The following is a 16,928-nucleotide window of genomic DNA, read 5'->3' on the forward strand; positions in this document are numbered from 1 at the left end:
ATTTATAAAAGAACGTAACAAAAAAAAAATTAAGGGTGGGCAGTCTTTACAACTGAGGGGTATGTAAAAAAGATTGACAGATTCTCAATCATAATGATTGTGATTATAATATTTCATAAAAATCAGTTAAACCGTTTCGGAGAAGCATTGCGACATTCTGTTTTTCTGAAATATAAATGAAGTAAACTCATTTTTTCTTTTTGCTCCTTTATTTTTCTTCTTACTTCTTCTGAGTAATGCGTTTGCAAAAAATGTGTTATTTCCAGATTTTTTTACTGGTGGTTATAGTATTTTAGTATCGTGTTTTTTGCGCCATCTTTTAATGGAACTTGCCAATAAACTTTTACTACTAGAAAATTTGGACAATTGTGTAATTAGTTTTGACTGTAGTCATACAAATATTATTTATGGTTAGGGTTGCAAAGTTTAAATCTACAAAAATAACAAAAATTATATATAACCACAGTAACCGAAAAATGATCACAATTTAACCAAAACTCGGATTTTGGATTGGATTTTACTTACAAGCCAATAATTTTCAAACTGCATGAGAATTTTGTATGATAGTTACCATCACTGAATGTGCTTTTTTATTATTCATATTCCTATGTTACAAAATCTATAATTTTCTCATTATTTTTCTAATAATTTCAATTCATTACAAAGGCATGTTGCATACATTTAGTTTTATTAGCATAACATATTTTATTCCGCCGTCGATTTTTATCTAATGAATCAATGCTGCACAAAAGGTAAAGTGATTGATGAATTGTCTGTACTACTATAATATTCCATTTTTTTAGAATTAAGAATTTATGTCGCATACAATTAAATGATTAATAATAATATTCATTATTATATCCACGATTCTAGTAATACTTTTGTATGTCATGTAGATAAACGGTTATTTAATATTTATACTAATTGCTTTTTGAAAGCAGCCTCTGAGGAAAAATGGTAACATATAAATTAATTTTATTAACGCATATTAATAATTTTTATACATATAGCGCGCCAAGGCACATGAAGATACACATTCAATACTCCTTACAAATATAATATATACCTACATAATACTTATATAAATATATATATATATATATATATATGAAAGTTCTCCAAAATAACTGCATATATGAATGATACATGTTTATATTTATTATTAAGGGTATATTAGAAACATTTTATACATTTCGTCACTATATATTTGTGTGTTTGATGGATTTCAAACCTGAAGGAACATAATTGAAAATTGATTATTTATAAAAAAAACTTGACGATCAAACTAACAAAAAAAAATAAAAAGATATTAAAATTAAATATTTATATAGCTGGAATAAATATCTAGATGTTATTTTATAACTCATATTTTCATAATTGCTTATGGTCTTATGTTTATTTTCATTTACTTTATATCTTGTCAAATACTTTTTGCCATATTTCAAAAATAATGATTTTCAATCCTTTTGATGTTGATTAATGTTATTACTAATTTTTAAAATTTATGCAGTTAACAGAAATTTTATGAATGATCTTTGTTTTATAAATGATCTTATATATTTATTGCGGAAAATATTAACTTCAGATTTGTTATTTTAAGATCTATAAGATGTTTTTGTTTTACATTGAAATATATTTTCGAAATCTTTATATGCAACCAAATAGTAGTAATAAAGTACAATATACACTTTATTATTTATTATGTAAGTTTAGACACCATATGTGTGTCATCATTCAGCAAGTTAACAAATTCATTCAGGGGTATAAAAACACAAGAAAATTATAACAAAATTAATATAATAAATATTAAACATATCGAACAAAGAGAAAACGTATACAATTTGACTATTTAATTACATTGTTTTTTTTTTAAAAAAAACAAAACTTTGAGAAAAATATAATATAAAAATATATATAATAATAATAATTCAATTATATTATCAATTTTAAAATATTTTTATATTATTCAATTTAATCAAGTAATTTTATTATATAATAAAAATGTATATTGTGACGATAAATGATAATTTATCATTTTATTATATGATTTTATTTATTATCCAATTAATCAAATCAATAATTAAATTATATTATTTGTAACATATATTTTTACACTCTCCTTATTTCAAGTTTTGTTTATTTTCTTAGAAACATATGTTTGTTTTTTCCTGTTTTGATATGTATGAATTTTTTATAACTGTTAGTATTTTTTACTTTTATAAACTCATACAATTTTTTAGCGCTAGTTAACTTCCTAATAATGACACAAATACAGCGTCGAAACGTACATAACAAATAGACTATTTAACTGCAAATAAATATTTCTCAATATTATTACCTGAAAAAAACAGATTTTTTTTCTGTATAGTTTACGAAGTTTTAGATTTAATTTCAACAGTTTAAAATACAATATTTTCTCTAAGATCACCTTGAAATTCAAAAATTATTATTTTAAAATTATCATAAACATTTTTTACTCTGCCTCTACCTATATATGGTGCTTTACCTTTACCTTTACTCTATCTCTACCTTTACCTGGGTCTCTGATTCATTTGAATATTAAATTTAAAATTTGTTTAAAATCGACTTTTAATTTATAAATTAAAATTCTAAAATTCTCATAAATGGCAGTTCGTCTCTTTGCACTTTTTTTATTAAAACAGGCAAAATCTGTTAGGGAAATGCAATGTTCGTAAAGAATTTATGGTTGTTACGTTTTATTAGGGTTTTCTTTCTTTATCGTAGTAATATCCTAGGTAATTATTCTAGATCGAGTGTTTATTTTTATAAATTCAAAATCATTTCTTATATATTATGCTAAAAATAAATTATCTATCAATTACCATTGTTCCTCCAGGTGTGAAATTTCAACAGGTACCGAAAATGGATGTTTTGTTCTGCGTTTAAATTTCTCTCTCTCCGAGATCGTGTTTACAAATGTTGTTTGTGATCGATGTTAATTATAATTAAATGTTGTATTTTTGTTTGTTGTTTGTCGGGATGTGCAGGACAACATTTTCAGTGGACCCAGACACACATATCGATTCGCTAGAACAAGCGGAAGATATTAATATTGAAGGGACTTCGAAATGGTCCTGCAAGATTGCCATAACAGGTACATGAAACACGAAGGGTTATACATTTCTCTATACTTTCATATACACACTTTACACAATTTGTGAAAAATTCCCTTACTGGAAACACTTTTTAGAATTTTTCTTCCTCTTCGTCACTTGAGCACTTACGCGAACACTTTTAATACTGTTTAGTTTGATTTTTTACTTCAAAAATTTCCTTAACGCTACATGGACTAGTTTTTTGGATTCTATTTTTGCTTTTTGATTAGAATTTTTGTAGATTCCAAATAGGTTTCACGCTAGATCAATTATAGAATTTTTTTAGCGTCTTTCTTGTCTTTCATAGAAATTTAGATTCTGCACATGATTATCAAAACTGTTCTCAGACACAGTGCATAGTGACAATTTTGTGCAAATTGATAATATTTATTGTCTACGATTATAACAATTATTTTTATCCAGAAAATTAATACATAATTGAATTGATTTTCTAACAATTTTATACACATTTTTATTTCATAATAGATTTTTGATATTTTTTGTAATTTTTCCAACTTTTTATTTAATAGTGGAAGTTAAAAATTATTAGTTTTAAATTTTTAAAGATTAAAAGTAATAACACATTTTTCAAACTTGTACAGATATAAACAATCAAATTCTCATATATTTATTTCGGCAAATGATCAGCAAGATACGTGATTATTTATTTAAACATCTGAAAATAAATAATTCTTTTAAAATCCTTCTAATTTTGATTTGCCACAATAGCGGCTAACGTTTGCAAAATGAAACCGCAGAGTATGTGCCTTTTTTTAAGTACATGTTTTGTTCTTTTATGAATTAACTCAGTATTTTTAATTTTGAGATCTAATAAATTTCCATTATTTTGTTCTATATTCTGAAAATATTATTTATGATTTTCTTCAATGGGTTACAAGGTACTACATCTCCAATTTTTAAATATCTTACCAAAAACTATGGTACATATAAATAGAAAAATTAATATAATCTGAAGATTTAACCGTTTTTGAGAAGGAACTGTTTACTACCAATATTCTCCATGAGCATTTGCTCCATGCTTTATATGGTATAATGATAATAAATCTAATTATAATTTTAGTTCATAAAGTTAAAGAAATAGTTTAGTTTGTTCATATTCAATAAATAATATTTATAGACACGTAGACAAATGTATCATCAAAAAATTTAGCTTCATTTCATCAAATTCAGTCTCTCTTAGAATGTTTCTCTTTCGATAATTCAGGGCCTCATTCGATTTTTATAGTTTTTGTTATTGTACAAACGTGATTGCACTCGTAGGGATTTCAGGATATGATTAGATATTTTTCTTTTCTCTTTGATGGAATCCTGTAGTGTCTTTTTTATATCATATTAGCTTTATCTTACTAGAACGAGTTCAATGTTCGTTTTGTTGATCTCCTTGATATGGGAAAAATGTGGCTTGTTGTATAGAAAACAGAACGCAATCTTAAAATATAATACATATAAAAAAAAATATTATTAATTTCCACATTTCTTGAATTTTCATTCTGAATTACCATAGTCAATTGTGTGAATTAATAAATAAATTACTAAACTTTAATAAGATCAAACAACATACTTTTTGCGTAACGTAAGCTCATAGGATTTCATGTAGTCAATAATTTCACTTCCATTTCAAACTAATGTAAATAATAAAATTAAAATAATCACCTAGACCAACTTGATATAATGAATTTTATTTAATTCTTTAGTTTTCACTATTAAAGTTTGCATATTAGAAATAATAATTGAATGTTTTTGAATCACCTAAATGGTGGTTTTCACCAGAGTACTCCAAACTGAACAGAGGTCAAATTAAAAAATATCTTAGTGTCTGCGTGGAAAGGTAATAATATCGATATAAAACATTTACAAGAAGCTTTAAACACTATGAATGAGTTGAAAAATCAAAATTGAAGAATAAATTTTTGTTGTAGATTAAAACAAATTTATTTTCAATACCTAAATTACTAGCCTTTAGATTTAGACTAATATTATATCAATTTAGAATTCAGTGCAACTGAAAACGTTACTTAATAAAATTGCAAGGTGTAATAAAACGTTCTGTTCACATTCGACTGGATATTTTTAGAGAATCACGTACCTGGTCATATATTTTGTAAATTTTTCAGTAGCATTTCAAAAATAGAGAACGAAGTGTAGGTACTAGACTTAAAACGATTTGAAAATTAGAAATGTAAAGAAAATTATTAATTATTTTTCAATTGCACTATATTGAAGATGGAAAGCCAGAATTTGAAAAGAAAGTCGGAAATTGATTGAAATAATTTACATCATTATTTGTTTTTAACGAAATAAGTTTGGTAAGATATTTGGGATTTGTAGGTAAAGTGCCGTGTATATATGCACATTGGGGTTGTCCCTAATATGCACATTTTCGAATTTCTTTGCTCTCAAGGGCTCAAATGGTTTCAAATTGATAAGAAACAAATCTCTGGAAGTTTGAGCTCTTAATATTAACTTTTAGATAATGCGCAATTCAATCAAAGTTAGCGTCAAATGAATTAAAAATGAAAATTCGTGTTATTTTTTATTGAAAATTTGACGCTCTGCAAAATTTTTGAAATTTTTTTCATGCTATTTCCATACAAATCTTTGATTGAATTGCGCTCTATCTAAAAGACAATATTAAGAGCTAAAACTTTCAGAGAATTGTTTTTTATCAATTTGGAACCGTTTGAGCCCTTGGGAGCAAGAAAATTCGAAAATGTCCATATTATGCAAATATAAATCGATAATTTGACGCATCTAGTTTTATCGATAGTAACCATTCCGTCGCCAATATCAAAGATTATTTTTCAAACATTTTTGGTATATGCAGTAATTTTAAATATTGCATTTACCTTCCATCACATTTAGCATACCTTTCAAACGGTTTTTTATATATTTCTGTTTCAACATGCTTGAGAATAATAAATATGTAACATTATAATCTGCGTAAACGGTCATATTTTTTATATTTGTGTCAAATAATTACCGATAATATCCCCTAAAACAAACAAGCAAATCGAGATAATAAACCGGCAAAATAAACGACTGATCAAAGACACGCGCAACCAATAAATAATGTGACAAGGATAATAATTGCCATTTCCCGAAAAAAAATATATCAAAGTGTTGTCAAATATATTATGGTCATGTCGCCGAATATTTCCGCTGCGGGAAAGCCGATATAGATTTTATATATATTCCCATAGGGTATCGGCCTGAAATAAAAGTAATTTTCCATTCTGTTTCTCCTGTATTATGTATGGAAACTGTCATACGAGACGCCCGGACCGCGATATTAAAAAAAATCATCCAGGTATATTCTGTTATCCGGAATAATATGCAGATCGTGGGAGGATTTAGGCCTAATTGTGCTCCGGGAAATGGATACGTAATAAAATTGACACAGGAGAACGTTTATGTAGAGATCGACAACGAAGCGAGGAGATGAGGTGAAATAACAAAATGAAAGAAAAAAATTTTTGGTAATTTATAACTATATTCCTAAAATAACGAAAACTGATATACAAATTTTTATTACAACTTATTTAAAAATTTGATAGTTTTTATAACGTTTATGCGACTGCACAACATTCATTATAAATAATCTTCAGTTAGGTATAAGCTCATTCGTACAACAAAGTAAATCAAATAGAGAACTAATACTATTGAATTCAGACTGAATGTATATTGCTTTGACTAACTATTTACAAAGTTTTAATTATTTTAAATTATTTTTCTGATTTGACCATTTTTGGGTGCTAGCGACTGCCCATTATATTCTTAACCAATAAAATATTTTATGCGGTATAGTTAGTTAGTTGAGGAGTTCAAGGAATGTAATTTCTTAGAAATAAGGATTGATGATTTGGCGAATGTTTATAGACAGGGTATTTCAAAATAGTGCAATAAATGGTATTAGCGTTAACATATAAATTATCTTGGAGAATGTAGTGGAATGATTTTTAACAAATGCTTTGCTAATTTGCTTTACGATATTTTCATGTGCCGTATATTCACAACAACCATCTTAACTATCTTCATTGTCTGCTATATATGATTGCAATATGTAGTTATATTTTGCTAGGTCTAGCAAAATCCAATATCCCGAATATAACATATCAGATGTATTTGATCCGTTTAGAAACGAAAAATGTATACGGCTGCCATTCAATCTGAGATGCACAAAAACTATTCTGGACGCCAGAGTAATAAAAATTTGAAATTGACGTCTTAATAATGGCGTGACATTTTTTCCATTAGACATCTGGGTTTAATTCACCCAGTTTTATAGGTTTGAAACAAAATAAATATTTTTTTATATTCTTTAAAATTGATATGAACTCGTATCAATCACCTAGAAAGTAACCTAGGTGGGTAGAAATTATTAAATGCTTACAATACCAAATTAATTAATAAGTAATTAATTAAATTATTAAAGATCATATCAATCGTATTCAATCGTCCAGTCCACTAGTTTTTGGGAAAGGCAGTTATCAACGGTTTAGGCGGTATTAAGAATACGTGAAAATTAAATTGAATATGAGTATTGGGGCAAGTACACATTAATTTAATGTAATTAATCGTTGAAATTTTAACAATGTGCGCAGGCTTATTTTCAGATTTTCACATTTCACATCAAATTATTAGAGTATTTCCCATTTTAATATGTTAGATGAGAAATCAGTGCCCCAAAAATATGATATATATTAAATATATATTTTTTATTACAATTTTTATTTTTATAGTTTCTCTTTTTTTCACGATACTTATCATCCACGTTTTTACTTCAACACAAACTTGTAGAAAAATCAAATTATTAATACAAAGTACACTTTACTATCTATCTATATATATATATATATATATATATATATACATATATATATATATATACATATATACATATTTCTTTTCCTACAAAGTGCTCGCATTTTCTTGAATCTGTCTCATCTCTTAGGATTTTCTTCTTGACTATTTTTCTTCTTCTTAGAATATTTAAATTAGAACTAATTTACTTTTGTATATACATATATATATATATACGTTTACAAAATACTTTTTCATATATCTAGTTTTAGGATAGAAAATAGATTGATACTTTAATTCAAAACACGCATCACTATATGAACAAAACACAAACAATACAGTACATTTACAAAAAAAATCAAAAAATACATAAAGTTTAACCTTGTACAGAAATTATTTCTTGTACCATGAAGTATTTCAATATATTAAAAAAAATCACTTTTATTGATAGTTATTGTACAAATTTATATTTGAATTAAAATTTGATAAACAATGTATTAAATCGTACACCGCGAGCTTTACTTTCACGTACAATTTACGAGCTTTTTTTTAATCATAGATAACAATTTAAAGTTCCTTATGGTTCAATTGTTATTTTATTTAATTTCCATTTTATAGAGAATTTTCTATTATTGAAAGAATTTTCCAGTTGTTAATGTATCCGCTTCGCCAGTTTAAAGTAATTTAATATAAGCAAAATAATAATGAGAATTTTATTGTATTTTTACTAAAATCTACAGTTCTTGGAGTTTTAATAATGATTCTATATTTTAATAAGTTTGTTTGAATTGAATTGTTTTGAAGTACTTCATGGTCGTCTTCTAGACTTGGAACTCTTGCTCTGATGAAGCTAAATCTAAAAGTAGAAAAAATTGTACATTGTACTCTTGGTAGGTACCTACTTTTTCAATCAGTGTTGGCTACTTATTATGAACCCTCGATTAACTGGTAACAGATTGAATTTTGACAGAAAACAGCGTGAAAAATAATAATTTAAGCATGATCAATGTTAATCCTCATTTTGCAACTTGCTATGTGACAAAAATTTAGTAATATGACTAACGTTTTTATTGAGATTTTACTAATTAAATTTTTGTCAAATATTTAGATGACACTAGAACCATAAATGAACGAAAATTTTATCTCATTCATGAATTATTTATAATTTTTTTAATGAACTATATTGAATAATTGACTCTTATTTTAAATTTTATCAAACTTTCAGGTGTATTGCGAAAATAATGAATGAGCAAAAGATTTATATCGTGCATCATATAATTATTCCGTAACTTTTTTTTAAATAAATAAACGTCAAAATACTGAAAAATTAAATTCTACGATTTTTCTTGTCAATTTGGTCTTTTAAATAAATGTTTATATTAAAAACGCAAATTATTGCTGATAAATTTTATATAAAATGAATTTGCTGGGTTTTAAGATTTTTAGAACTGTTACTTTCAAATATAATGTTACATGAAATAAAACTATTTTTTTCAAAATTCTAAACCTAATTGTTAAAATTGTTAGATTACTATAATTAATTTCGCTACAAGTATCGTCTAAAGGTGACATCTGCTTGACGACCTGTGTGTGTCTATAGATGACATCTAGTGTGTACGAGTGTCGTCTATAGATGACATCTAGTGTGTACGAATGTCGTCTATAGATGACATCTGGTATGTACTAGTATCGTCTATAGATGACATCTGGTGTGTACGAGTGTCGTCTGTAGATGACATTCAGTCTATACGAATATCGTCTATAGATTACATCTAGTGCGTAAGAGTGTCGTCTGTAGATGACATCTAGTGTGTACGTGTGTCGTCCATATATGACATCTAGCGTATACGAGTGTCGCCTATGGATGACATCTAGTGTATACGAGTGTCGTCTATATATGACATTTAGTGTGTACAAGAGTCGTCTATAGATGTCATCTGGTGTGTACGAGGGTTGTCTATAGATGACATCTAGTGTGTTGAATTTTACTCCAATGTTTATCACCCTGAGTTAAATTATTGCAATTCGTTTTTTTATAGTATTTGTTAAATTTTTAAAGTGCAGCTTTTGAAATCTTAAAATTTTTGTGTAGCAAATACTTGGGCGGCTTGTTGGCTCGTACAGCAGTGTGAAAAATAATGATAATGTTTAACAATTCTCGACTTTTTTGCTCATTTTTGTTGACGCAATCGCTGGTACATTATTTTTTCATCAATTTTGCACCGGGGTAAAGTTCTGTTCTACAAGAAAATCGTAAAATATAAAAAAATCGATTTATTAGGTTTCTCATAATTCAAAATTAGCATTCATGAGAAGCTAGTTTAAAAATTAATTTGACTTGTTCAGGGGGCTAGAAAAATACAATTATAGAATATTGAAAAAACTCTATTTATTTAACTTTTAATTGAAAGAGTCCCAAATGAAAAATTATCTTAAAAAATAAATTGCGGTTTAATTTTGCCAAGAAATTATCAGATAGCAAGTACTATTAGTTCATCGAGGGTTTATAATAGTTTTAGCAATGGCTACAGATTTTAACTTTGTAATTCTGTTGAATTTCACCTAATATTACAAAACTGATTAAAACATCAATTATTCATTTATTATTACTTATTATTAATCTCGTAGCCTTTGCTAAATTCCAGTAGCACCTCCTGCTTGATATTTGTGTGATATGTGTTTTAGATTTGTATAGAAAAGCATTATGTTTGTTGTAATTACGTTATGTGATGTGTGTTTAGATTATTATTGCTCTTAGGTAAATATAATAGCTTTGGTGTATAAATCATACTACTAATTAATTAATATTGATGTCATATGTCCTGCTCTCTATCTATCTATTTATAACTGGTGTAAATTATGATCGACATATCTCAGTGCTTCGATTTCGAAATATATTATGTTAGAGAAAATTATCATTTGCAAGTTCATCATCTTAAAAAATAAAGTAAATCACATTATAATAATACTTATATTTTCATCATCATCATCAATAATAAGTCATTTACATAGTTCTGTATCCATCACAACAGTCTGAAATGAAATTTTATTAAAAAAATAGTGAAATCTAATTTCTGATCTTATATCTTACTACTCGTTTATGGAATTCATTCTATACGATCGTATAAACTTTTTAAGTGCAAGTAAATTTTTAAAACCATCTATTAAAAGTTTTCTGTCAAGTTTGATAATAATAAGCTCGCTGTATAAAGGACATGTGGAACATATTGCTCAACTTACCTGGTAATGGTTATTGCTAACAATAAGATATTTTGAAGTAAGAATAGGTACTTGAAGCTTTTATTTTAAAATCTCTTTATAGGTTTTGTTTTCTTGATATAGTTTTCCACATTTTCTTTAAATTGTATCGTACTATATCATAGATTTCTTCTACGAAGTAGATTTTGGATTTAAAAAAAGTTCTTGATTGGACGCCATTATTAGACACAATATTTTAATAATTAGAAGTTTTTTTGTATAGTCGTAAATTTTATAATTCAAAAAATAATTTTGCAATATTTTAACAACATGTAAATTAACACTTTAACTTGTTTTAACTACATTTTATAACTAAATGAACTAATAATAAAAAGTCTTTGCTCAAAATTCATTTAACATTTATTATTTTTTGCTGAAAAGCTTCGCATTAATTTTGCAACAAAACTGCCGAAAATGTTATTAATAATATTTTTAATAACTGATGCTACATATTATATTATTATCAATAATGATACTTTTACGATCAGACTTCAGCTAGATTTTTCCTAAATATTTTTGATGACTTTTTTTCCACAATCTATACAAAAAGCGTATGAAAATTATTGATTTCTCATTTCGATGGTCAATGGTCGTGACAGATATTTGTTCAAATGACATTTTGATGAATAAAAAACCATAAACTGACGGAAAATAATAAAATGTCATGTTGTGCTTCAATATTAATTCTTGCGGCTTTTATATAAAACAAAATTTCAAATATATACTGCATCAAAAAACGGACTTTGATGGAACAAAATGATTTTTGCTTAATAACCCAGGAAAGATGTGATATATATTTTATAATGAGTTTTCTCACATACATATTCGTTATAATTAGCAATCTCTTATGGTATTTATTTTACTGTAGTCCTAGAAATGTTATTCACAGTCACGGTTCCATAGTTTAAATGAACAAAATTAATAAAAGTTATAACTATAACCAGAAAAAGGTCAGAATTTCACCAAAACTTTAGGTTACTCTTAATAATTCCCAAACAACGTGAGATAATTTTTTTCCGAATTTTTTGAGGACTTAACATCAAGGTCAATACTATTACTCTGTTTTGGCTTGACCTCATATATTTTCTAAATTTACTCAGATGACACAGCTTTATTCAACTGAAATTTTAATAAAATTATTAAAAGATAATATTTTCAATTAGAAAATTTAAAAAAAAATTGAACATATAAGCACCATAAATTTTAACGCTGGTATACAAATTAAAAATATGAAGATAAAACACAATATCTTCTTAACTGATTATAATATTGTCTTAAATTGAATTTTCTTAGTAATAGAAATTATTTACTTTAAACTTTTATATTTTCATAATTACATAAAATGTTATTTATGAAAATATAAAGTTTTAATATGAAATTTAAAAGAAGTTTATTTTTGTAATAGTTTTATTTTGCAAGAGATTGCAATAAGTTAATGACTATTGATCTATCTTTGACCTTTGACCATTGACTTTTTCTTCATATGAAGTGGTAGTAAATACTGTCAAAATGTAAGTGCTATGTGATCTATCTAAAACTAAAAATGTATGTGCTATGTGATCAGGCGCTTTACACATAAACCAAACTTCATCTTTGTGTATAAATGCACATCAGAAAGATGCAGTTATAGTAATATCGTTTTTACGTTTGTGCATTTTCTAGGTTAATTTTTGTATCTAAGTAGCATTCTGACAGTTTTTACTATCATTTTATATCAATAAAGAAGCGTGTAACATAGCGTTGCCATAACAACGATCAATTTTACTGGAGAATTGGTCCTTCAATTAATTAAAGTTTGAACGAAGGTATTAGTTATAATCAAGAGGCTATTTTCGTTTTTAGTAAATACAATTTTAATAAAACAAATACTCATGTAAACAAATAATGAATGAGCTGGCCTTATTCATTGTCCAACCGAAACACAAATTTTTTAATTAAATAGCTAGGAAATTTTCATAGCTGGTTAAACATTATAGCTTTGAGTTGCTTTATATTGAAAGTAACTTTCGTAGAATTTGGTCGAGTTCGGTTTTAACAATATTACTTCATTCTGCTATGAATAGCCATAGCCGTGATATGAATTATAGAATGAGTTCCATATGAGAGGCGAGTGCGCGCGCACACTTCGTATACAGGCGTTGTGAGGAAACAGTTCTGAAATTGTGATGTATCGACCGTTGCGTTCAGACCGGCGAAACGGCGAACGGCGAGCTATGAGATTCACTAGCACGTTACCCATTCGCTATGATTCAAATATCATTAATAGAATTATTTATAATAATAACTAATGATTAAAAAATCTACCTCTAACTTTATTATATGACCGATTTCATTTCAATTGGTGTTCTAAATAGCATTTTAAATTGCAGTAGAACCTCGATTAGTCCGGTTAGACTAATTGTTGTCGATGTGCATTCGGATAATCGAAAATCCGGATAATCGAATGTATAAAGACTAATGTTGTATATTTATTAAAAATAACAAATACATACATAGATATCAACAAAAATCAATGTTTATTAAGAAATTAACACTTCCTTGTATATGTATATAAATATTTTCTTCGATTACATTACATACATATACTAAATTGCAACATTAATCATGCTAAAATGCAAATTGTAGGTATGTACATACATATAAATTGGTCGCGGTTGGTAGTCCGGATAATCACAAATCCGTATAACCGAGGACCGGATAATTGAGGTCCTTCTGTATTATATTGTATCACATTTTTATGAAACGTTACTTTTTAAGGAACGCATCAATAATATTTAGCAGTTTTCTTTAGATTGATCACAAATCATACTAGCAGTACATTGATTCTTTAATTCAAATTAGTAATGTAACACTTCAAATACTAACTGTTATGGGAAACAAAAATAATTAGTAGATCCTTGTTATGAATAGACAATATATTATGAAAAGAACTATATTTTCCTAGTATCATATAGGCGTCTGATACATAATTTTGATCCCAAATTTGAAACATCTTTAAATAGCTTGCCCCATTATCTATGAATCGTGGACGAATCCTGGGGTATATACATTATATTTATAGCGAATTACAATGATTATCAATTAGTCTATCATCATCTATCAATCATCTATCAATTAGTTAAATTATGTTAGTCAACATACACTAAATACTATTTTGAATTGAACGTGGGCTAAATATTATTTACCAATATCGGAACTATATTAAAAATATGGGTTAAATATTATTCACCAACATAGGACCCATTTTGGTTTTAAATATGAGTTAAATATTATTTACCAATATGGAACCCATATTGGTTTTAAATATGGCGTAAGTTATCTTACGGTTTAGATATTTTGGTAAATAAATCATATAAAGTATTATATATCTTTAGAAAGGTCTCAAAATTCTTAGTTTTTCTTCCATATATCGCAACTTCGAATTTCGCACGGTGTGGCCTACAGGCAGGTTGTTATTGATAAACTCAAATTTCAAATGGGCCAGCCCATATTTATCAAAGTACTATGGTACTATGCTTCTAAATAAAAACTATTTTAACCGCGATTCATTTCTTCTGGGATTAACAACTATATTGTATCATCATGTTTTTATGAAACAAGAAACTTTTATGTAAAATATTGACTTATGAATTATGTTGACATTCTGATACTAAATGAAATCAACAATTATCGTCTTTGTTTAATTAACTATCGAAGTCAACTAGTCTAGTATGTTTTATTTATGCCCAGTTCGCTAAAAGGCGAGTGTTGATTTCTTCAAGCAAACATAGTATTTGATAAATTTGTACCGAGAAAACTAAATTCTGAATGCAACGGGCGCGTTTACATCCAATATAATGGATTAACAAATATAATCATTATTTTTGTAATTTATTTATTATTAATGATTTTTTATTCCAATAACTTATTGTCGTGCAGTAATTTGCGCGCAAGGTTTAATAGCAAAAGATAAAAGTGGCACTTCAGATCCATATGTGACCGTTCAAGTGAGCAAAATCAAGAAAAGGACCAGAACCATGCCCCAGGAATTGAATCCAGTGTGGAATGAAAAATTTTACTTGTAAGTACTTTTAATGATGCTTATGTAAACATGACTTGGAAATTGCAAAGTAGGTTAAAAGACTTCGAAAAGCTTATCAAAGTTCAAAGTTTAAACATAAAAGATAAAACATGATGTTGACAACATTTATTATAATTGGTCGTTTACTTGTTTATAAGTTTGTCATGTTTTAATTTTAACAGAATTAGAACTGTTAATTGTCAAAGTAAATGTATTTTATAATAAACAATAATTTGTATTTTATTATTTGCTTTCTGGCAATAACAATTTCTATATTACATACTTCTTGCTCATAATTTACCATACATCATTACTTAAGTTCAAATTTTAAATGAATTGACGAATTGACGTACTTATCTTATCAGTCAAATAATGTTAAGTTATTTATAGCATTTTTTTTTCTTTTTTCTTCATTTCCACTATATTTTTTACCACTATTTTATTTTTGTTGACAGACCTTAAAATGATTTATCAAAATTTTAATGTGAGCAATTGAGTATGTATATTAGGGTGGTCCTTAATATGGATGTTTTCAAATTTCCTTGCTTCCAGGGGCTCAAATGCTTTTAAATTTATAAATAAAAATTATCTGAAAATTTTAGATTCTAATATTAACTTTTAGATACTCCGCACTCCAATGAAAGTTTCTCGGTTATTCTTTCTAAGTAAATATTCATTTTATAAAATATATCAAAATTTTTGTTGTTAATGATTTATTTATGATCAAAATAAGCAAATGTTATTCTTAAAATTTTTATTAACTTGTCGCTAAATTATAAAGATAATGAGAAACTTTGATTAAAGTGCGAAGTATCTGAAAGTTAATATTAAGAGCTAAAACTTTCAGAGAATTTCTTTTAATCAATTTGACAGCATTGGAGCCTCTGGGAGCAAGGAAATTCGAAAAGATCCATATTAAGGACCACCCTGATGCATATATGTATGCATATATGTATATATATATATATATATATATATATATATATATGTCATGAATTTAAAATAATTTAAAATTCAACTCTACTTTAGTATTAGTTCTACAATATTTTTACAAAATAATTTCTGATAACTGTTTGCATGTATCTGTATGCAAATCATGTTCTTGCATATATGCAATATAAATTAATTTCGTTATTAATTAGGATATTTAATCTTCAATTAACCTATAGTGTTTATAAATGAGTCTCGTTAAACATAATACCAACTCTCAGATTATTATCTTCTAAATAATTGCTTGCAAGAAGCAAGAAAACTTTTCTATTTTTTTCTACTTCAACTCTAGAGAGAATATAACAATGTACGATGCTCTAATTTAGTTTTTTTCTTGCTCTTGTTTATTTAGAGTAAAAAGTAAAAAATCTTTCCTGTAATTAGATAGTGATTTATCCTTAGTTCTGCGACTGGGTTGTTTGCAAAAGAACATTTATATGTATTTGCAGAAATAGACTTCATAATAGAAATAATGAATGTCAAATGGTTATTCTTAAATACTATATTTTTAAAAAAAATATATGATTAACACGTGGATTTAAAAAAAGAGTGCGCGTAAGGTCACATACGATTGAAGTAAAACTTATTTGCTACTGTACAAGGTGGCATTTAAGTTAAAAATAAATACATATTATAACAATTTTAAATAATGTTTATTAGTAATATGGTAACACTCGCCATGC

At 26.6% G+C, this 16,928-nt stretch overlaps 1 protein-coding gene across 1 annotated transcript in view; it reads left to right on the forward strand.

The window, feature by feature from the left end:
- LOC113367572 overlaps positions 1–16,928 on the forward strand; it is a 106,739-nt gene that overhangs the window by 69,172 nt on the left and 20,639 nt on the right. Inside the window, exon 9 of the mRNA XM_026609169.1 lies at positions 15,114–15,255. Coding sequence (XP_026464954.1) covers positions 15,114–15,255 — 142 coding nt within the window. The remainder of the gene's footprint in view (positions 1–15,113; positions 15,256–16,928) is intronic.

The sequence above is a fragment of the Ctenocephalides felis genome, unplaced genomic scaffold (genome assembly GCF_003426905.1).
Source record: "Ctenocephalides felis isolate EL2017-DRISC unplaced genomic scaffold, ASM342690v1 CF-g0.4_SCAFFOLD_01170, whole genome shotgun sequence".
Lineage (NCBI taxonomy): Eukaryota > Metazoa > Arthropoda > Insecta > Siphonaptera > Pulicidae > Ctenocephalides > Ctenocephalides felis.